Genomic DNA, 22313 nt, shown 5'->3' on the forward strand with positions numbered 1-22313 from the left:
CCATAATTCATCTTATTGTTACTGTTTGTTTACTTTTTCCAGGGTGCCAAACTGAACCACTACCTGGTGGTTTTTATTCCTGGGTATCAAAGCAGTTCAGCTGTAGGCAGTAAATGGCAGCATAGGAATTTATATTAGAATTGATGCATACCTTCTATTCAAATAAAATAACAGTATAAGCAACAAAAACCTCTGGTCCTACTTAGTTTCACATAAAACAGGGAGAAATTCACCTGCTTCTGTGTTGTTATGCCAGTTTATAATCAGAAAAACCAACCAAAGCACACTATCTTGTAAGTTAGGGAGGTTATTTAAAACTCAAGACAGAGCTTTGTGGAGCTGATGAAGTTATTGCAGAGTTGCAGAGCAGTAAGAATCAATCAGTGCCATGAGGTGCAGTGCAGAGTGCAGTGCTGCATGAACTCCCTGGGTGTGTGTGTATCACTGCTCATCTCCTGCATGTTCCTGCTGGATGCCTCTCACAGCACCCAGGGCTAATCTCAAGGCAGCTTTACTGTAAATAGAGAGACTGGTTTTAAAACTGGGCCAGGGAAAAAAAAAAAAAAGTGCATTTCACATTTTACTAAAACTTTTTCAGGTTCAAACAGCTTAATTAGTACAGACATAAAATCCATTTAAAGCTTAGGTTTCTTGCAGTCATCTCAGAAACTACTGCTCCCTGGGAGTGTAAAAGGCAGACTGTTAAACTGATCTGGGTGTTCCCATCTTGCTTCCTGCGTTTTGGCTGACATCCTATTTTGCCATCACCATGCTGCTTACTGAGTCACTTCTCTCCGTCCAACTGTAGCTTCTATTTTTATCTAAGCAACAACAGTTTAATGTGCTTCTTTTGATTTTTTGGCACTAAACCAAATTCTAGATGCAATATTTGCATTTTGAGCAGGGAAACTGGATTTGTATTCCCTTAAGTGGACAAAGAAAAGGAATAAAAAAAATGGTATCAGCTGAATCGTTTTTTGCTCCACAATGAAATCACAAATTGTAAAGTAGGTCAATCATTACAGTTTCAACATCTGTATTTAGTAGAAGGAAAGCAATACCTAAAAAACATGAACTTTGAGGCTTATTTCAAACGCCAATTCATGAAAAGTTGCAAGAGAACATGTATCATGTAAAATACAACTGTCTCCACTCTATCCTTACATGGGTAAATAAGTGCTGAAATATCTGTGTAAAGCCGTAAGACCAGTGCTGCAATGGTTAGCAGTTTAAAAATAAGCCAGCTGTGGGAAGAGAACATTTTCTTTTTGCTGATCCTTAAACTAAAGGTGCTACTTTGTACCAACATGCTACAACTGGACAGGTCCTGAAAGCAAAGAGGACTTGGCTCAGCTAATGCCCTTAAGAGCACATCAATTTCTGTTTTCCTTTATATTACTATTTCCTACATTGTGATTACATTAAATGTGACTACATAAAAAAAACCCTGAAGTTGTACTATAATGGAACAAAAATGCCTAAAAGGAGCAGACCAAGTAATTTCCATTAGTTCATCTCTAGGTTTTTACATTTTTCCCTTGTTTAGCTGATGCTCTGCCTAAGCTAGCAAGTGTTAGAACAAACTGCATGACACAAGGCATCTATCTGAACAAAACAAAAATTTAAACCCCAACAAAGCAAAAGGATTTCTGTCAGGTGTTTCTGTTCATTTCTAAAAGAAAATAATTAGGAGAAAACAGCTCTTTCCGAATTAGTGTGTGGTGCTGAGTATAGAAGAGACACTTGGCTGTAACTGGAAGAGAATAGAAGGTTTCTATCTGGCCTTCACTCACCACCAGTGCAGTGATTTACTACCCTGGTAAAGATGCTGATAGAAACTTTGCAGAATTATATTGGAGACAAATGTCTGTTTTAAATTCCACCCTAGTCCCAGGGGGTAGCAAGGGCAATGTGGAGGTCAGACCTAGGCTAACTTCACAGGCACTGGCACCACAATGCAAAACCCATCCAAATACCCAGTTTGGGCAGCTGAAGGAGCCCTGTGTCACCCTAGAACAGAAAACAGCACACTTCATTTTACAGAGTATGTGAGAATCTCTTCCTGAGGTGTTTCCTTGGCAAATAACTGAGCACTGAAGCACAGATTTTCCAATACAAAATTTCCATGTATATAATTGGTTTCCACGCTTCCCTCACTGGTATTGATGACTTTCATCAAGGCTTTCCCAGCCAAGGGAACTTTGGAGATGGGAATGATGACCACCTTCATTATGGCTGCTCATTAACTCAGAAGGAGCTCAGCAGCAGCCACATGGTTGAAGACACATGGACTGAAGGCTTTCATCAGCTTACTCTATTTCACCTTAGCTGTAAATATCATTCTGCAGTGACTCCACAGCTGCTGCTTTCTTTTCAAATGAAACCCAGTGTGTGTTAACAATGAAAAAGCACATTTATTTAGCTAATCCTCACCTCTTACTGAAGGCATATCATCCATGTGACAGTTGCAATTGAATATTGGGAAGTCTTAACTCCCAGGCCAAGACATCCTTCCCATTAAAGAGGTTGATGGCAGCTCTGCATTAAATTCCAGATGTGACAGCATTTTTATAGTACATAAATAAAAGTGTGTGCCAGAAATTTTATTTCAGGCCCTACACACAATACAATACAGGATGACATCCATAAGTTTCAATTTTAATTTAACAATCCAGCCTGACAAAGATTCAACTACTTGCACACTTCTGTACTGTTTTATACAGAGATTGGTTAGAGATGGAAAGCAGTAATTTGTGATAATAAATCACTTCCAGATGTTACTGGAAAACAACAGAGACCTTTTTAAGTCCTGCAGTAGGTATTTCAATGCCTATGACAGCTGCACTTGAAAAAACTTGAAAAAACAAAAGATGTTTGCACCTTTTGCTGACCAGATTTTTGCCGAAGTGTCACTTGGTTTATTCCTCTGTAATGTGTCTTCACAACAGAAACAAGTATCTTTGGGCTCAGCATTTATAGGGATGAAGTGTTATCCTTGTCAAACATACTGGTTTCTAAAATTTCCCCATTGACACCAAAATTTTTTCTGTTTGGGGTATTTCATGCTTTATTTCATAATCTCAAATATATATTGTACTTAGAAACTTTGGCAATATACTTTCAAGGGCTCTTATGCCTCTTTTTCTATTCATATAGATAAAATAACACTTCTTTTCTGAGGACAAATATAAAGTAGCTTTCAGCTTTCAGAAGGATTTTTACCAAATTTTTTAGAAGTCATTTAGTGCCTGACAAAACTGCAATGGGAACATGAAAGTCTCACTGGGAAAAGCCATCTCTATTCTGTGTGTGCACAGGTTCCACTCTGGTTTACACCCACCAGGCACAAGTTCTTCTTCCCTAAAACCATTGCAAGGAAAAGAACTGTTACATCATGTGCCCTTTGCTTCAGACCATAGTTGGACTTGTTGGAAAATAAACCAGAGATTGGAAAGTGCTGTGTGAGAGCTCTGACTCACTTTTGGGTGGAATCAGCAGGCATGCCACAGCTGCTGGAGTCAGGGAAAGCCCCTGCTAAAAGTACCATGCTGACTTATGAGACCACACTTCATGGGAACCTTTCACTGAGCATTCAGCCCTCAACACAATACTGTTGTCTGGGCTAGTGAGGTTTCATAAGCACCAAAACACTCAGAAAACTTTCGACAACCAATACTCAAACACTCATCTCCACACTGTGGTCAGGTGCCAATGGGCCTGACTGATGGTTTTTGAAAACCATGCTACTGACAAAGCTCTTGTATGCTGTAAATCTCCTCAAAAGATACCTATCAGTATCTATTTTTAATAGATATTGCACTTTCTCAGCTTTACTGTGGTTACAAAAACCCCAATCAAAAACAAACCAGAGAAGACTGTGGGACAGGGGTGGGCAGAAGTCTATATATTTTAAAAAAAAAACACCTAGTCTAATTTTTGGTGAGTCTATTCTATTAAAAGACCACTAAATAAAATAAAACCAGACAAACAACTCTCCCATGTGTGGTTAGTATGTGATTTCTTCAAGGGCAAGAATTTTGGTCATTTACAAGTAGCACATTTTAAAAGTTTTGGTTTTGTTACTTACATTACAAACTGGGTAAGAGTGTAAAATAGGTGCTATCAGCAAGCCACCAGTGCAGCAATAAACCCTGCACCCATGGAAAAAGCAACCCCTCTCCCTCAAGGATAGATAACACTCAATTTCAAATATCCTGTTGTCTTAGAGGAACCTGCAAAAACCATAATGTTATGAATGAATGCCAGCACTGTCACCTAGGTCAGCCAATGGCCCTGATCCAGATAAATGAAGGTTAATTGGTGTTATTTTTAAATTCCAGAGAATATGTCAGTCTGTGCAGTTTTCCATGGGGCTGAAAAGACCTCATGGGCCAGGAATTAAAAATCTGCAACTGCTTGGGCAGTAATGAACTTGTAATTCAATATAAACCATCAAAATAGTCATTGTACATGTCTAGATGTATTTTATCTGGGCAAGTACTGAATTGCTTGATGTATGCAGTTTTTATTTCTCTTGCTTTCACCCAATTTGAAGACTTGACAGGATCTAGCTGAGTACATTTATCTTGTTACAGATCAGACTGACCTTAAGATTAAAAAAAACCAAAACAATCAGACTAATGAAACTCTAGAGCACCAGACCTTGGAAAGTACCTTTTTAAAAACTTGAACAGTGAAATTTCAAACAGCATACTTGTTTGCTTACAAAATGTAAGTGTCTGCTTTCCCTCTCCCCTTCATTCAACCATCCTTCCAGGCTTGCACTGCATCTTTGAAGGCTACCAGAGCCATCCAGCCACTGGGCACCTCACAGAACAAAACAAGCTTCTGACAATCCCAGACACAGCACACTCACACCAAGTGCCGAAATTAACACTGCTGGAGCAGGGATAACACTGGTGTATTCACCATGTATCTGCTGAAAACAATTCTCCCTTGAGGGGGAAAGGCTGGCTCAGGGCTGCTGCTGGCAGGGAGTGAGGCAGGGACGGTGAGGACAGCAGGCAAAGTGTCCCTGCATGGCAAGGGCAGCAGGCAAAGTGTCCCTGCACAGGGAGGGCAGCAGGCAGTGTCCCTGCGCAGAGAGGGCAGCAGGCAGAGTGTCCCTGCACGGTGGGGACAGCAGGCAGAGTGTCCCTGTGTCCCTGCACGGTGGGGACAGCAGGCAGTGTCCCTGCACGACACTGACCTGGAGTCACCCACCGGGCTGGGCTGGAGCTCATTGGCTGCACGTGTGTTTGTAACACCCTGTACTGAGGATTCTTGGAACGTTCTTTCCAGAGAAGCACAGGGACAGGGCTCACCCTGCACAGCCACTTGCAGGCCAATCTCCCCAGCAGCAGCAGCATCCTGCTCCTCGAGATAAACTATCAGGTTATACAAGAGGAAAGGATCCAAAGCCTGCTCACGTGCTCTGAAATCAGGTGACCCGTGAGTCAAGGGACAGAGTAATAAATTATTAGGAAAAACAAAACACTACACTAAAAATAGTGAACATGAGCAGCACATGAAGAATAACAGTTTTTATCCAGTCAAAGCTCAAGGCCCTCCCCAGCCTCTTTTGTATCTGGGCAAAACAAATTGCCATGGGAAAAGGCAGACAAACAAATAAAAGCTTACTTTAGTTTCTCCTTGATAATTCACAACTATATATTTAATTAAAAGTAAACAGCAGGGGAAAAAGCCCAGAAAGCTGAGTTTTGAACCAGCAGAAAAAGTATGAATGCCCAAAGTAAATATCCAATGCAACTTCAATCAGAAAATACCAAAATTACTTTCTTTCAGGAAAAATTGTTCCAAGATGAATTCAGCTCAGATATACCAAAAGCTTAACTTCAGCTACTAACACAGTTCAGGCAACATTAAGGATTTGCCCACTTGTCAGGTTTAACAGATCTAATAAATTATTGTGAATGCTCAAGTTAAGCATCAGGTAAAAAAACAAAAGCCCTTCACAAACATTCCAGAATCCAACTGCCTGATACTCATAACTTATTTTGTCAACCCTCCCATTAGCAAAACCATTATACAGAGATTTTCTACTAGAAATCAATAAAGAAAATAAATTTTGTTATTATCAGGGGACAACAATGCATAATTTTGTTGGAGAAAGAGGATTTTTTTCTAAGAGATAAGAAAACAGCAAGCACAGAAGAGTAGTCAAAAAGACTTAAAGTTTCCATTTAGAAGTATCTGATTACATTGGCTATTACTGTAAACAGCTGGTTTTTTGCAATCACTTATCTTCAAGAACTAATAAAAAACACATCTGAGAGATTTTTAGCACAGAACATTTTATTCTTACCATCTGAATTAGTGGCTGAAGAAATTTCTGAAAGCATCAGAATCTGGCATGGGAACCCAGACAACAAGGAACCTGCCCTCTTTATCCCCAGAAAAACATGCAAACTGGGTTCACCTCCTTGCTGGGCTGAATCCCTAGCAAACAGCATTCAGAGAATTGCTTTTAGCATGAGCTGGTTTTCCTCTCGAGTATGGAAAAACGTTTGTCTGAAATCCAAAGATTTTCCTCAGAGATAAATTCCTCACAGTCCAAGCTGGAAGCTTGCCCTGCCAGTGGGGACCTCTGGGCTGGGCACTGCCCACGTGAATGCCACAGCGAGCAGATGGCACTGCCTTATCTGCCTGCCCAGGGCAGAGCCAGCACTGCCCGCAGGATTTCTCACAGAATCTGTGTGAAAAAGGCACACACAAGATTATGCCTCATCACCACCCAGCCTTGTAAGGTACCTCTGGTTGGTGCCTAACAGGAAACCATATTTTCCTGTTCTTTTTGTCTCTTAAAATATCATCTTTCATAACAAGAAAATTACCTTTTTTTCTTCTCCTTTCAAGATCCTCCATGGCTTACCAGCATTCCTGTTGTCACCCACTCACTACTGCAGCAAACTGGCCTGTGATTACTTTAATCACCAGTCCTCACTCCCCCTGTGTTGTTCTACACTCTTGATTAAAATGACTCTGCTTTGCAGCTTCTCCATTACGGTGATAAAGGCTTGTTAGCCTGTGGGAGCACAGTTTATCTGTCTCCATCAGTATTATCCCTTTGTCTCCACACAGTCCTCTGTTGGAAGCCATTGATTTAGCGTTTGATACTTGCATAAGGTCTGAGGTGAGGACAGTCTTTTGTTCCATGCTTGTAGAGTACCCAGTAAAGTACAGATACCCAAGTGGGAGTCTTAATTTGTACAACAGATAACAAATAACGCCATGAATTTGCTTCCCTTCTCTTTAAGTCCTCTTATGACTGAGTTACACACCTGGAGGAGGAAGAAGTCCTTGATCCATCTGACACAGCAACACAAAACAGAGAGCAAACACAGCCTGAGAATACAGAGGCTTGGTACACAACTACATGAAGTACTTCCTTCACTCTGTAAAGAAGCCACTGCTGTAGTCAAGACCCACAAGCACAGATGTACCTCACAAACACAGCAAAAGCTGAGGAATCTACATGTCCTTAACAGCACTGATAAAAGAGACAACAGGTTGTTCCTGCTGTATGAGAAGTGACCTGAACTCAGTTATATACACAGCTCTGTTCATGACTTCCCAAATGAAACCCCACCCTCCATGGTACTTCCAGTGCCATGAAGCTTAGTCTAAAACAACAATCTTTCAGATGTCTTACCCTAAAAAGAGATATTGATATATTCTCGTTTGAATTTAACTACAGTAGGTACAGCACCCACAGAGTAACTTCACTGTAAAAATAAGAGAGCACTTGGGGCACTTCCAGCATCCTGCTCACACAGCCCAAGGGCAGCGGGAGCCAGAGGAGAAGTCACATCCACCCCACCACAGGCTCCTCCTCACCCCTACCATGCCCAGGTCAAAGGCAGAGAGCTTCTTACCTCCTGCTCCCTTTCTCCTTTGTGATGCCATTCAAGTTGCATGAGGCAATTTTCATGTTTAGTTAAATGGAAAGCATTCAGAGAGATCTGCTCAGATTATAAATTTCTGCATTTAAACTGATGTTTTAACTGCCAGGCATTTTAAAGTATACAGTACTTCAGACATCTTTTGGAAAGATGTTATAGGAACTCCAATACACAAAGCCTCTAGGAATTCATATCCACATATTCTTAGTTTACCTTTTCTCCTTCTCCAGCTGGTTTGCTTTGCCTTTTAAAATTTGTTTTAAAGTCATAAAACCAACAAGTTATCTTGAGTTTCATAAACTTTGCTAAAACTGGAGAGTACAACGTGTTAGTTGCCATGGCAGTAGTGAGGAGTTGCTGGGTCAGGATGTAGAGAACTTCTCTTGCTCTGTCTCATCATTTGCATCAGAAGTTCAGCCATCTGTTATTAACTATTTAACAACAGTCTTGCTTGTTAGCACTGGTGCTTGCTATTTAAGTCTCCCCACCTTCGGCCCTTTTGAAAATCTCCTAATTAAAGGAAATTCATCTGAGGGCTCAGTTATCTTTCAGGTAGGACGACCACCATTACTTCAAGTTGGCCAATATTCTCCTTTCTCACCAAGAAAAAAAGCAAACACTTAGGCAGACACCAACCTCTAGAAGCAGCAGCTTTATTGTTAGACAGCAATTTGAAAAGAATTTCATCAGACAGTAGATGATGTGGCTGAACTCCAAGAGAGGCTATATCCCTCCATTTAAGTACACTCCACTCTGCATTATCTTCCCAAAGTTCCACAATATCCCTCAATCTTCTTTATCCCAACTTCTTGATATAGCAAAAGAAAAGTTTTGTAGTTTTATTTCAGAGGATGAATAGCATTGATGCATCCATGTGTTGTTAACAAGTAAATACTGTCTTTCATCCTCTGAGAGAATCTGAAATATGTTTGCCTACTTGCTGCATACATGAAGAAAACAAAACTTAGTTATTGATTTCCAAGCATAGAATTTTGGATTTAAAAGCATTTTACCTTATCTTTACTCTGCTATCTTCATTTAAATCTGCATAACCTAAAGAAAAATACTCGGAGTCTCATTCTAGGAAAGCAGGCCAGTCTTGTTGCTCCTCACTCATCACACCCTCAATAAGAAAGTGGGAGGCTGTACAGTGACAAAAGGGAACAATGCATCTCACTGTTCCTAAAACTACTTCATAAAAGAACACACAGAAAAAAAAAAAACACCAAAAAAATCCCCAAAAATACCCAAAAAACCAAGACCCAGTACAATTAGGGGCAAGGAAGAGGCCTCCAGCAGGAAGTCCTTGTTTCAGTCATTTAACACCCTAACATATGTTCAGAGCACTCTGTTCACAGGTACACCCAGCGAAACTCAGATCCTCCAAAATTACAAAGTGGAAGAAAATTTTGAAAAATACTTATGTGGAATACAGAGAGTTGCAGGGCATCAGAAGACACATCCCAATAACAAGACTATTTTCCAGGCTGGACTGTCTTTCATGATGACAAGCAGACCAGCAGCCTGTTATATGCACAAATACTTTCAGAGCAGCAGAACACGGCTCAGAGACAGCACAGGCTGAGATGCCTTCTCAGGCTAAAAAAATGAGAGATTGGGTAGATACAACCACACATGCATAGGACAGATCTGATATAATACAAGGGTTTAGAGATCCAGAACAAGAACACAGTGTCATTACTTGTGATTCAAAAGAGAATGATGCAACTGAACAGTCTAGAAGTGCCTGAAAAGATTTTCCTCTTAGCACGTTCAGGAAAATTCCCCTTTACAGATATTTTTGACTTCACATGTGAAGGCTTGGAGAAATATGTCCAGGGCAGCTTTCTCACTATCAGACCACATCAACTTGAGAGGCTTCCTTCAACTCCAACAAGAATGTGAACACTGATGGCATAACTAAACTCAAGATAAATAATCCTGGGGAAGAACTATTAAGCACATTTTCTGCCTACCTGTAAGGCACCTACAATGCCACTAAGCTGCAATTTTTTTTTTCCCCAAAATAAGTGAAAAACAAGAAAATGAGAAACAAACCTAAGGGTGCAAATGCACTGATAATTATAAAGCTTGTAAAAAGCAATAACAGCGAGAAGAGATAGAAACAACCAAGAATTCAATAATTTTATTTTAATGGACAAGACATTCAACATTATAGTATGCAGGTTAAGTAGGAACTGATATTCCTATAGCTTTATTACAACATCATGTCAGTTAGAAATCACACCTACGAGCTGAACACTTCTGCAGCTCGGCTGCTAGAACAGAACTATCAGGGTAATGAAAAAAGCACACAGGAGAAAAAGCACAGGACTTGTTAGGAAGTGTCCTCAGGTGAGGAATGCAGATTAAGAATGCCATTATTTTATCTGAAACACAGAAAAAGACAAAACAAAAAGCCCAGAGCAAACTATTTTCATAACATCTGACCTCTTCTACTGCAGCTTCTTTTTTGTACTCATCTTCTCTTTGTGCTACTTGATCTCCCAAAACTTTGATGTTACAAACCATTCATTGTCATCTAAGTGGTGGGTAATATATCTTGTGGAACTTTGTCAGAACATGTCTGACCACCCAAAATCCTCCTCCTAGCTAGTAAGGCTACCTCCAGCTTCAGCAGGTTTCAGTATATGCAGCCCCAATTATTGAGAGGGTGGGGTGGAGGGAGAGGCATAAGGCTGGCAGACCAAAGGCACAGACTGTACTTCTTCCTGAGAAATGCAAGGAGCTCTGAGAGATGAACTGATGATGGTGGAGCAGCATGAAGCTCCTTGGGTCATTTTTCCAATGCTATTAACCTTCACCTACAACGCCTGCCCTTAAGTGGTTAAACAGTAACCTGCAAAAGTAAAAAAGTTACAAAAGAGACAATATATGCTTCCCATTTAAAAAAATTCTGGGAGAGTGGCCAGGCCCATAAAATTGTTTTTAAATTTTATTTGGGAGGATAAATGAGGACATTACAACTTTCAAGCTGTGTAAAAGACTGCGCTTTAAAATGGACACCAGAGCCTACTATGGAATTTTGAATGCATAAAACAAAAGAACTTTTTTGATAGTTTTAGAATTGAACTGTGTCACACAGCACAATTCAGCTATTTACAAGTTTCTGTGCTGTAAGTCATGTTATTAAGCTCTAATAGTTTTCTGGTACTCCAAATAATAAAACTTTACATAGGGTCAAAACTGAAAGGCTTAACAGAATTTTAGCCAAGAATCTAGTTTGCCCGCCTCTTCCCTAATACATGGCAATTTTCCACATAGCAAAATGGCAGACTCACATATTTAAAATTTAATCTATGTTATTATGAAATTTCACTTTGTCCTCTCAAAATTCCTTACTACTTTACAAAGCAGTGCTTCAGTGATTCAAAGCCAATATTCCCACACAAAACACAAGAGTACACTAGTGGAGTCATTCCTCCTCCCGTGCCAGGAGGGGGTCATCCAATGTCAGCAAGCTCACTTAAATTAGAGCTCTTGCACTTTTCAGAGGAATATCAACAAGCTCTAGACAGACACAGGATGAATATATATATATATATATATATATATATATATATATATATATATATATATATATATATGCAAGTACTTGGTCAGAGCAACACTGACATTTTTAGATAACAAGTTAGCATAAAAAGCAATAGATAATCCTCAATTCTTCATTGAGTTCAGTATAACATTAATTAGCTTTTTATACCATATAGGTGAGCAACCAGTAAGATGCTAATTAAAAATACATATTTGTATTGCCCCCAAAGCTGACATATTTGCATCAGCTTCATTTGCCCCAAGACAAACAAGTAGTGGCAAAGGGCTAATAATGTTTCATGCATTGTTTCTAGCAGAAATCAAAATACTGTAATAGTTTCCTCCTGCTGGAGGAAAAAAAAGAGGAGAGAGAAACTTGACCTACATAACAAGGCACAGAAGAAACTCAGTTAAGCTTCAGGGTGTTTTTGGGAGGGGGAAGAGGTTGGTTTTTTTTCTCATAACAATGAAGAGTCAAACAGTTACATATGGCTACACTAACTACAACTGTTAGCACAGCTGACACTTACCCAGCGTCTCACTTTTAAGGCTTAAAAATCCTCCCCTCCTGTTCCAGGACATTTAATACTCTTGCCCTTACAAGCTAATGAATTAACCGAGTTAATTTTTAGGCTGTCCATTACTTTCCTTTAAGGGAACGTTAGAAAACGAAAACGAAAAGCCAACCCCCAACTCAGAGAAATTCAGCCTTTCATAGGCTCAGTACACGGAAGGAAAGGAAGAATGTCTGGTTCGGGTTTCTAAAGGAACTGTTTACAGACTCAGCCGGAGAGGCAAACTTTGTTACACACTCAGTATAGGTGGGTTTCGAATCACCTTTCTCAGACAAGCACCGCCAACAGCTGCCGACTGCCCTGAGTTACACAGCTTGAACTTGTTTCACGCCTTGCAGCCTGTCCGGGCCGGTGCCACCGGCCCTCCAGCCTCCCCCCGCCGCTCCGCCCGGCCCCCTCCCCGGCACCCCGGGCCGGGCCGGGCCGTCCCGAGGCGCGGGGCTCGCTGCCGTACACACCTTGTCCGCTCGGCCCGGCGCTCCCGCAGCGAGCCCCGCAGCGCCGGCGCGGGCGGCTGGGTGCCCAGGGCATCCTCCACAAAGGAGGCAGAGTAGGGGCGCGCATAGCAACAGGGCCGGCCGCCGATTGGCCCCGCGGCCGAGCGCCGGCCCCTCGGCACGGCCCGGCCCGGCCCCCGCGCCCGCCCGGGCCAGGTGAGCGGGGCGGGCCCGCCGCACGCAAACCACCGGGGCCGCGCTCTGCAACCGGGACCGGCGTTACCGGGACCCCGCGGAGGGGATGCCAGGAGCCGCTCCCCTGCCCCGGGCACGCTGGCACCGCGCTGCCCGCAGCAGCAGCGGGAGCAGCCGATGCGTGTCTGCCTGTATGTCTGTCTGTGCGCTGGCACCGCGCTCCCCGCGGCAGCAGCGGTGTGTCAGCCTGTGTGTTTGTCTGTCTGTGCGCTGGCACCGCACACGGAATGTCCCCGCGCAGCAGCGCTCCGCAGAGCCAGCCCCAGCTGCGGGCTGTGAGGTGATGAATATTCACATCTGGAGCGGAAAAAGCCGCCAGCCCGTTCTCCTGCCAGGCAGCGCCAGCCAAGTTCCCACCGCTGTTTTTCCACTGCTCAGCCCACTCGGGAGTGGCTCGGCCGCCGCACTCCTGTGACCCTCCCGGAGCACACAGCGGGAGCAGGATCCAGCTCTCCTTGCACTACTGCCGCTCTTACTTCAGTATTTGTAATGGGCACTTCTGAGGACTAATTTATGAGGATGTTTCAAGAGAGTAGTCTCAAAACAACATGTGCTATTTTAGATATAGTCTAAACAACGTACTGGCTACGTTAAACAATTTCATCCAGCTCTGACGTATTTATAAGTATTAAAGTCAGATGACAGTACCATATTAACATAATCAGTGCAAAAAACCTATCTCACTCCTAGCCTAACCACATCACAAAGCACGACTAAAACCCTTGTTCTGTAATTAGATACCATAGAACTATGAAAAGTCCAGATCAAACCAGACTACACAACCACATTCAAAACCCAGTACCACTCACTAACCCATTCAAGAGCATGGAAAACAAGCCACTTCACAAAATTACTTTTCCCCACTCACAGTTTACATACCAGTATCATTTAGCTGTGGTTGCAAGAAAACAAAGTCTATACAAAATTTTTAAGTAGACGTTTTATCCGAGGAAGGTCAGATACCTTTTGTTAGCTGGCCCATTTAAAGATCTCACATACAGATAGTGCCTTACAGAGAGTTAGATGCAAAACATACCATTTCATTAGTCACTGACATTCAAGCTTCCTGTATATTTTATTTTACCTGTCTGCTTTCCAAGTATTTTTCCTTCATGGAACATTTACTTTTATAAAAACAACTGTCATTCACACAGTTGTCTGAAAAAGCAATTTCAGGTTTTCTTCATCAAGAAACTACCTAGCATTTGAGAAAAGTACTCAGACGATTTTCTATAAAACAGTTATTCAGTATCTACAGGAGGAATGGGAGGGGTAAGAGTAATATTTATCACATTAGTAAACACAGTATGTTTAGTTTTGCTAGCAAGAGACAGGAGCAACAACACCCAAGTCAATTCCCACAGAGGCCAGCACAGACAGCATTCAGGAGCCACCAGGTGTTTTTACAGGCCAGCTAACAATGTTTTAGTGATGAGCAGCTGTCTCTAGATGACAGGCACACCTACCCACCATACTGCTCCTCAACAGTCTCCCCACACTGCACTGCTGCAGCACAACCACAAAGATCCTTTTCGCACCACGTATTCTCCAAGTACAGTAAAAGTAGGACAGCTTCTTGACACTCCAGCTTTTAAGGTTACAGTCCTAAACCAGCTGTAGGTGCACTGAGCTGAGCTCTATGCCTGTTTGTGGACAAACACCCCAGAAGTGAACTCATCCGGCCTAATAGCACAACTATTTTATAAACTGCAATATTAGAAATTCTACCAAAACAAAACCTACCTTGAAGGACATTACTCATTTATTGGATCTCTCACACTCCCACAAATTCCAGAGGCACAAGATGCTTTACAAGAGAATATGGTAGCACACAGAGGCATGCACAGGACTTTATCCTAGGCTGCATACTTCACCATCATAAAGTACCTGCACTTCAAATACTACTACTATGCTCACAGATCTAACACTGTGCAAAATGACAGGCAATAATCAAGATAACCAGAGTGTATTTTAACCCACCTTCTAAAAATGAACACTTCTAAAAATGAAACACTTCTAAAAATGAAAAAGGTGAGGTCTTCGTAACTGTGGATTTTATCCCAACACTTTGGGAATAAGCAGCCCTACACATTCTATAAAGGAGGAAATCAGAGCCAAGCATGCTTCATCTCAGTATCAAGTGAATTACACATCAATTCAGAGGCACTTGCCAATTGACATAATTGGCATCATCCCTACATTATAAAAAACACTCAATTCAACCTTTGAAGGGCCATACCAAAGCACAGGTTGTCTAGTAATGAGCCAGTTCAGAAAAACACTCTAATTCAGGTTCCAGCCCTCCCCTGTGCAGGAAAAGCAAGGTGTGCATGTGACCCCTAAGGAGCAAAGCCTAAGTGACTCCATAGCCCCTTATGTTTACACAGCCTAGTCATGGAGACAAGCTAAAAATAAAAATACACTTCCACTAACACATCCCTTCCTTGAAACATTTTGGATTGAGTTACTAATTTGCAGAACACAAAACCACCAAGTGCTCTCATGTAGACAGCTTTATTCCCCTTCTCCCAGTACAGATGCTCAATTCCTCAGAGCAAAGCTGAGGTCAGTTCTTGATGCTTGCAATGCATGTTAAAGAGATGGTTAGATACACCACTCACACTCTGTGTATAGTTTTTCTCTTGCTTATGCCCAAACTCAAATTTCTTGAGTGAGAAAGGCTACCTACAGTCCACAGTACACCTAGAGAAGCTGAAAGCAAAATTAGTGCGTAATATAAAGCTGCTTAGATTTCATACTAGAAACTTACACAAGAATTAATTTTGCCAGTTCACAAAAAGTGTCCTAAAACATTTATAAAAGGCCACTACATCTTCTCAACATGAGGATGGGATGAAAGAACATACAATGCACATCAAGGACCATAACTTTCATCTGCCATGGATCCAAAATACTTTCTCATAGCGAGTTGTTAATTCAGCAAGGCTCTGGTAGCAAACATCCAGAGGCAGCACAATAACAGCCAGTCATGACTGGCCTGAGTGCTTGGTGCAAGGTGAGCCAGGTGTGCATTCTAGCAGTTCTACACTGAACTTTGCCTTCAGACATTTCCACTATTATCAGCTACTCCTCCTGAACTAGCTATTTGGTTTTACTCCTCCACTTTTTACCAGCAGAGTCCTCAGAGGGGTCCTCCACACCTTGCTTGAGTTAGCACGGTGTAGGCAGTTACACCAGGAGTACTAGTGCTAGTACAACTATGTAGTACAGTTACACCAGGAGTACTACTGCTAGTACAGAACCATTACCCAGGCCTATCCTCCAATAGTAGCTCTCCAGATACTTTGTTTCTCATGGTTTCCCCACAGTAAACAAAATTCCTCTGGCGATTCAAATAGCATGTGCTTCACAAGGAAGAAGCTGTTTCCCCCTCAGATTACAACAAAACAAAGTCATACTTTTCACTAAAAGGTAACTGAAGTGGGAAAACTTTCTATATATAGAAAATATACTTGAAGATCAATTTTAAAGACATTTACAGCAGAGAAAAAAGGGTTTACCTTTGAACAGAATGAGTGTTGGTATCAATCCCTCTAACCTAACTGCATTCCCAGTCCATGCTGACCTTCACAATTTTGTCCCTGTGCAGTTCCTACTGATAGGAAACTCCTCCTCTTTTATTCCACATCACTCTACTGAAGTTTTTCCCTTCTTGATGCAACTATTCTCTTCTCCCCTTTCCTCAAATTCACCTACTTAATGAAAATTTTAAAAATAAAGAAAAGTAAACAAGAAGTCTTGAAGATTCAGGAGTTCTAGAGATTCAGATCTAACATGCAAAGGAAATGCACCAGTACTTGTGACTTTACAGAAAACTGCACATTAAAAAAAGCATCAGCTCAACATATCAGAACTTCCCTCTCTGTTAACACAGAAGTTATGGCAAGGAGCCATCACAGACATTTACTCAGATTCTGCTCTTACACACCCTCTCTGCCCCCCAAGCCTGCAAACAAAGCCTTCCACCAAACTTGCTGACCTGCCTGAAGTGTGAGTTTGAGCCATGGTTTGTTTCACTGGCGTTGCTGGGCTGGTGCCCTGGCAGGGAATCAAGGAGAACAATACCTGGCAGGGGAGAAGGGCTTCCCATTGCTCTGAAAAAAACCAGGCTGACCACAGCAGCTCTTCCTGCACCTCTCCTTCCCTCGTCCCTCAGAAGAAACCAGCTGCCTCTCTACCACCTCCCATCATGGTGCTGACTGTACTGAGGATATGAAATAATACTTGCCACCCTCAATTTCACTGAAGTTCTGTGTCTCTTTTTGCCCTTCCTGCCCCCATTACACAAAACAAGTTGATACTTGCACAGCATCCTATGAAAGAAGCTTGATTTGTTACAGCACAGAGAAGTGTGAAATACGTCCTAGAAATCCTGAAAGCTCATTAGTGGGCAAAAGGAATCCCTGCATACACAGCAAGCACCATTAAGAGGTTAAATTAGCACAAGCAGTCACCTGCTCATAGACTCCCTAAAGTAGTTCACTATCCAAAATGGACTTACTTAACAACCTGGTTCCCAGGGATCTTGATGGAAAAAAAAGATCACTAACTTGTGTAATGTAAAACAGATGACATTGCTCACGTGCAACCAGAGTCCCTGTTTCAGATATATTCTCCCTTTTTTATGCCTCAGAAGAAAATCCAACTTGATTTTTCCTTAGAAAAAGCCAATGGGTTTGGGAAACACTTTGATCATTGCTAAGAGGGAAGCTCAGCTGCCCCATGGTTACTGGTACTACATCCCTGCACAGAGAGAGACTACATGCCCACGAAAGAAAAGTGGCCAAACCAAAATAAATGTGTATGGGGGAGAAGAGCTCCCCTCACTGCTCCTGAAGAAACAAAGTTGTTCAGAAGATTTCTCAGTGAGGCTATTTTGTTTGCCTTTATTCATTACAAGGACTGTTACAATCAGCTCAGACATTAAATGCCATTAGTATTTCATGTATGCAGAGTGCTCCTTCCCTGTGTGTCCAGCTGCCTCACACACAGCTCCCTCTCCAAATTATCCCCAAGAACATCTTCACACTACCCTATTACATCTTTGCATTTTGAGTTAATGTGATGGTGTAACACCATCCCAGACAGCAACTTGAAACAGCTTTGATCCCAAAGCTAGCATGAAAAATCACTAGCCAAAGAACTGGTCAGGCCCATTTAACATAGAAGGAAATATATTAATACAAGTGACTTGGTCTTGGTCAGATTAACTCTGAATTGTTAAGAAAAGATGGAGAATTTTCATGACTTACAACTCAATTATTCTGTTTACAAGTAGCCTTTGTAAAAAAAAAAATCTCTTCCAATCTCAGTACAGCTCTGATTGCAGAGCAAGAATAACTCACATGGCTTCAGCCATGTGCTTGTAGCTGTAGTCATGCCACCCTGCACGAGACCAGCAGAAAAAGGAATAGGTAATGCAAGTGAAGTCTTCCAAAGTCCAGCTACCTACCCAGGTCCAAGAGGCACTCTTCTGTATTTGCATTCATCCTTAATTGCCTACTTATACATGGAGTTTTAGTACTGGGTAGTACAAAGGTAAGCATGCAACTGTACATGCACTTCTAAAACAATTTTAACTTAAAAACTGGCTTCTGTCTAAACATTACATTTAAATGACCTGCAAAGACTGAACAATTTACCACCTCCTTGAAAGACAATGATGTGAGACAATTTCAAAAAATCTAAAAAACATAGTTTATCAAGTATTACATTGGAATGGAGACAAGAACTACCACTATATTTACAATTAAACTACAAGACCTGATGGACTAAAAGAATAGCTGGACTGTTACCTTAAACTTATTGCTGAAAAGATAAAAGGTTATGGCTATTTCTCCACCAGTAAATGGCTGCTATTAGTAGAAGTCCATCAAAATACCAAAGAAACATTTTATAAACAGTGAAGCAGACAGAGCAAGTTCTTTTAACAAATGTCATATAGCTGGTTTGTTCTCGTCAGTTACTCTGTTTTCACAGAAGACTTCTAATTTTAATAAGTAGAATTTCATTTGGCAGCAAACTCTTATCTCTCATGAGAATCTGTATTTATAAATGTTAGCTTATTTTTAAAAACATTTAGAAGCTGGCAGACCTCAGATCCAATAATAATGTCAACACTGCCCTTAACAGCAAAGTCCAACCTAATATGTTTCACCCCAGGGATCTGAACTGACATGCCAAAGTTTCTCACTGCAGCAAGTTAAGAATATGGTCAGAAGGGTCAGTTTATACACGCCAAGCCTATGGGCTTGGCATATCCACAGTCCCCAAAATATCCACCTAAATGCCACCCCAGCAGCATCTCTTTTAGCAACAGCTAAAGGCAGCTAATATGGGCAACACCAAGCAAACTACCAAAAAATGGCAAAGTTGTTACCAGGATGGTTCTCTCTCAGAAACAGGTATGCCACGAAGAACCCTCACTGCTGAACAATGATAAAAGCACCCTTCAACCCAAGAAATACTTTTGCAACAGGAAGACTTGCTTTGCTGTCAATAGCTAGGTACGAATTGCAGAACAGGTAAGAAAACTAAGCTGGGATTTCAAATTAAAACCTGAGATTTTCCATTCTACAAATAAATACACTTTAAATTTTTTGGTGCCTAAAATTTTTAAAAAGTTAAGCACCTAAAAGCTAAGAATTCTTCCAAGTTAAACGTTTGAGGTAGAAATTTAATAAAAAGAGTTTATACTGCCATTTTACAGGTGCAAGGACAGAACTGTATTGAAAGCATCTAGACTCCACCCTCAATTAAAAAACAAAGGCTCCTGTTCCTGTCCACTCATATCCTGTATCTATATGCTATCTGTTCTCAGGACAAATCTGCTCTCCCCAAAGAGTAGAGCTGGGCGGCTCCATGGCCCATTAAAGGAACGTGAGTGCAGCACCTGTCAGTTTGCTTGGCTCGGTGGGGTTTTACCGTGAGCAGTTTCAGGTGTTGTTTCTCTCTGAGAACAAGCAGGTTCTATCGGCAGGCAGGAGGAGCAGGCTCCCGGCACACGCAGCTGGCCACACGTGCCCGGTTTGCCCGGGGGCTTCCTGGGGCAGGCACAGCGTCAGCCCGGCTCATCAGCACCCAACCTGCACTTACCTGTGGCAACCCAGCCCCGGGCGCTGCCTCAGCGCCTCTGGAGTGACAGCTCCACCGAGCAGGAAGCAGCTTATTTCCACTTTATTACTTTGTTGACTGCCTGCATCATTCTGCCGTGGAAAAGTTTAAGTGCTTTGTGACATTTCACTGAGGAGATACTACAAAATTAAAGTGTCTGGATCACGGTTCAATATAGGACACTAAAACAACACTCATCCTTTTTCAATATATATTTTCACTTCCTAATCTGCATTCTCTGTAGCACGTCATCTTTGCTAAAAAGTTTTCCATAACATCTTCCCCAGTTAATATAGGGCATATTTTATGCTTATAAAAACAAGGGCCTTACCCACATCTCCGAAATTAACAACCAACTCCACAACTGAACACACTGGTTCAGCTCACTTCCCCTGAGTCCCATGCCTCCTCATCCTTCCTCCTAAAACTCTAAATTCCATCAACTGTTCATTAATCTCTCCTCCAGCTTTCCCCACAGATCGATCCCAAAATGCCTCAGCCATGTTTCCCACAGGAGGCAGTAAACAGACTTTTGTTGAACCAAGAGTTACCTCTTTTCACACCAACCTACCAAGTAATGTGGCAGAAGTTCCTTAACCCAGTTACTACAAACAGACCCTGAGGCACATAGCCAAGTTTGACTTGCAAAGAAGGAAGAAGACAAAAAGCAATCTTCAGTCTGCTTGTTCCTCTCTTGTAGACAGAAAGTAATTTCTGTAAATTAGGATCATCTCAAGAAGGGAATTAATGCTTCAGAAAGTAAGAAAGGACTGCTTTTTGTTTCATTTGTAAGTGAAAACAAAATAGTTTCTACACAGAGAACACAAATAGAGGAAAAACAAAGCAAGGCAATAAGAAAGTAAGAAAAGACTAGAATAAGGTGATAAAAACCAGCCAGCATGCATTTAGAGACAAACAAGCCTGTCCTCCTCCTTTAACTGATCATTCATGCAATGAGGGAGGAGGAAGGAGCAATAACTCCCAGCTATTTAGACTATAGCAAAACTTTTGATGTCTTGTAACATTTCCACAGTAAAATATGACTATAGTGTAGATTCATCTAAACCACAAGATGTTTTCCAGTTGTGCACCAAGTGTACTCTAAGAGTACATAACAAGCCTTCTGAGTTTGGCAGCAAGCTATCACTGACATTATGCAATGTTTTCATTAATGCTGATGGTGAAACAGTGTGTTTACACAGTTTATGAACAAAGCTGAGCTGGAAAACTTTGCAAGCTCTCTGCTACAAAGCCTTATTCTGTCTTCCAAACTCAATATACTGCCCAAGCGACCAGAAGTCATTAGAACGAAGTTCAATAGAAGCAAGAGCAAAGCTCTGTACTTGAGAAAGGAAACAGCAGTCCAAACATGCAGCACGAAGCAGCTGACTAGGCAGCTGTACTGCAGAAACCAAATCGTGATGATATCATGGATCAAAGCCAGGTAACCTGATATGTTGTTACTGCAGAAAGAAAAAAACCCAAAAAACAACCAAAACTAACTCCAAACTCAAACATCACTCCAAAAACATGGCATGTAAGAAAGGCAGATTCTTCTCCCTGGCACCAGTGGAGGCTCAGCTGAAGAACCATGACCACTGTATTTTAACATGCTTCAAGAGTTCCCTTGAAGCACAGCGAAGGTAAAGCTGAGCAGCAGCCATCAGTTCTTGGGTTACTGTGTTCCCTCGACCCAGTACAGACAGTTCTGGGAATGTGCTCAGAGCAGCCACTGTCCTCCCACACTCAAACCCCACCTGAGGGCCATGTCCTGAGTGATGCTCATGAGATACATCCTGGGAGTGCCCCATGCCTTTGCCTGGCAAAGGAACAAGTCCACATGTTTACCTGTGCTTTCAAAGCTCTCGTCCTGCTCTCCCTCACCCACAGAACTGCTCTGCAGGTTTGCTATGCAGAGCTCCATATTCCATCCCCTCCACACTGCTCTCACACATTACACATCTATAGCTGCAATTTCCCAACTTGCCCTCCTAGAGAGGTAAGTACCTTAAGGCCAAATTCCCACGTTTTCTTCATTTCTGCCCATCTCTCTCACCTCCTTAAATTTAAACATTCTGTAGCTCTTCCCACTGATAAAAACAGTTGCACATTTAGATCTCCGCTTTCCTCTCCTGCATCATCCATCTTTGCTGGGGATAACAAGAACCTTACTGGTAGCTCAGCACAGGCTAAACCACACCTTTCCCAATGTGCCTGGGCATTACAATCTTCAGTGCAGTGTTGAGTTAAATTCTAACAAGAACTGCATCCCTCTGCTCCAAATTGATTCTGATATAATTATTTGTAAGAACAACAAGAAAAACCCCAACACATTGCAAGTCCATTTAAAGTCTGCTTCTTTATGTTTCACTTGGAGTGTGAACTTACAGTCTTCCCAGGATTTTGAGGCTCTGTAGAGCAGTGAAACCTGTGGC

The 22313-nt window shown here is 41.8% G+C and overlaps 1 protein-coding gene across 4 annotated transcripts in view; it reads right to left on the reverse strand.

The window, feature by feature from the left end:
- ATOSA (atos homolog A) overlaps positions 1-22313 on the reverse strand; it is a 46869-nt gene that overhangs the window by 21683 nt on the left and 2873 nt on the right. Inside the window, exon 1 of one of the 4 annotated variants that reach the window (XM_074549362.1) lies at positions 12511-12625. The exons of the other annotated variants lie outside the window; for them this stretch is intronic. Within the exon in view, the coding sequence (XP_074405463.1) occupies positions 12511-12616 (106 nt within the window). The 5' untranslated portion in view covers positions 12617-12625. Of the gene's footprint in view, positions 1-12510; positions 12626-22313 lie in introns of those variants that run through there. 4 annotated transcript variants of the gene reach the window in all.

This window comes from Zonotrichia albicollis, chromosome 11 (assembly GCF_047830755.1).
Source record: "Zonotrichia albicollis isolate bZonAlb1 chromosome 11, bZonAlb1.hap1, whole genome shotgun sequence".
Classification (NCBI taxonomy): Eukaryota; Metazoa; Chordata; class Aves; order Passeriformes; family Passerellidae; genus Zonotrichia; species Zonotrichia albicollis.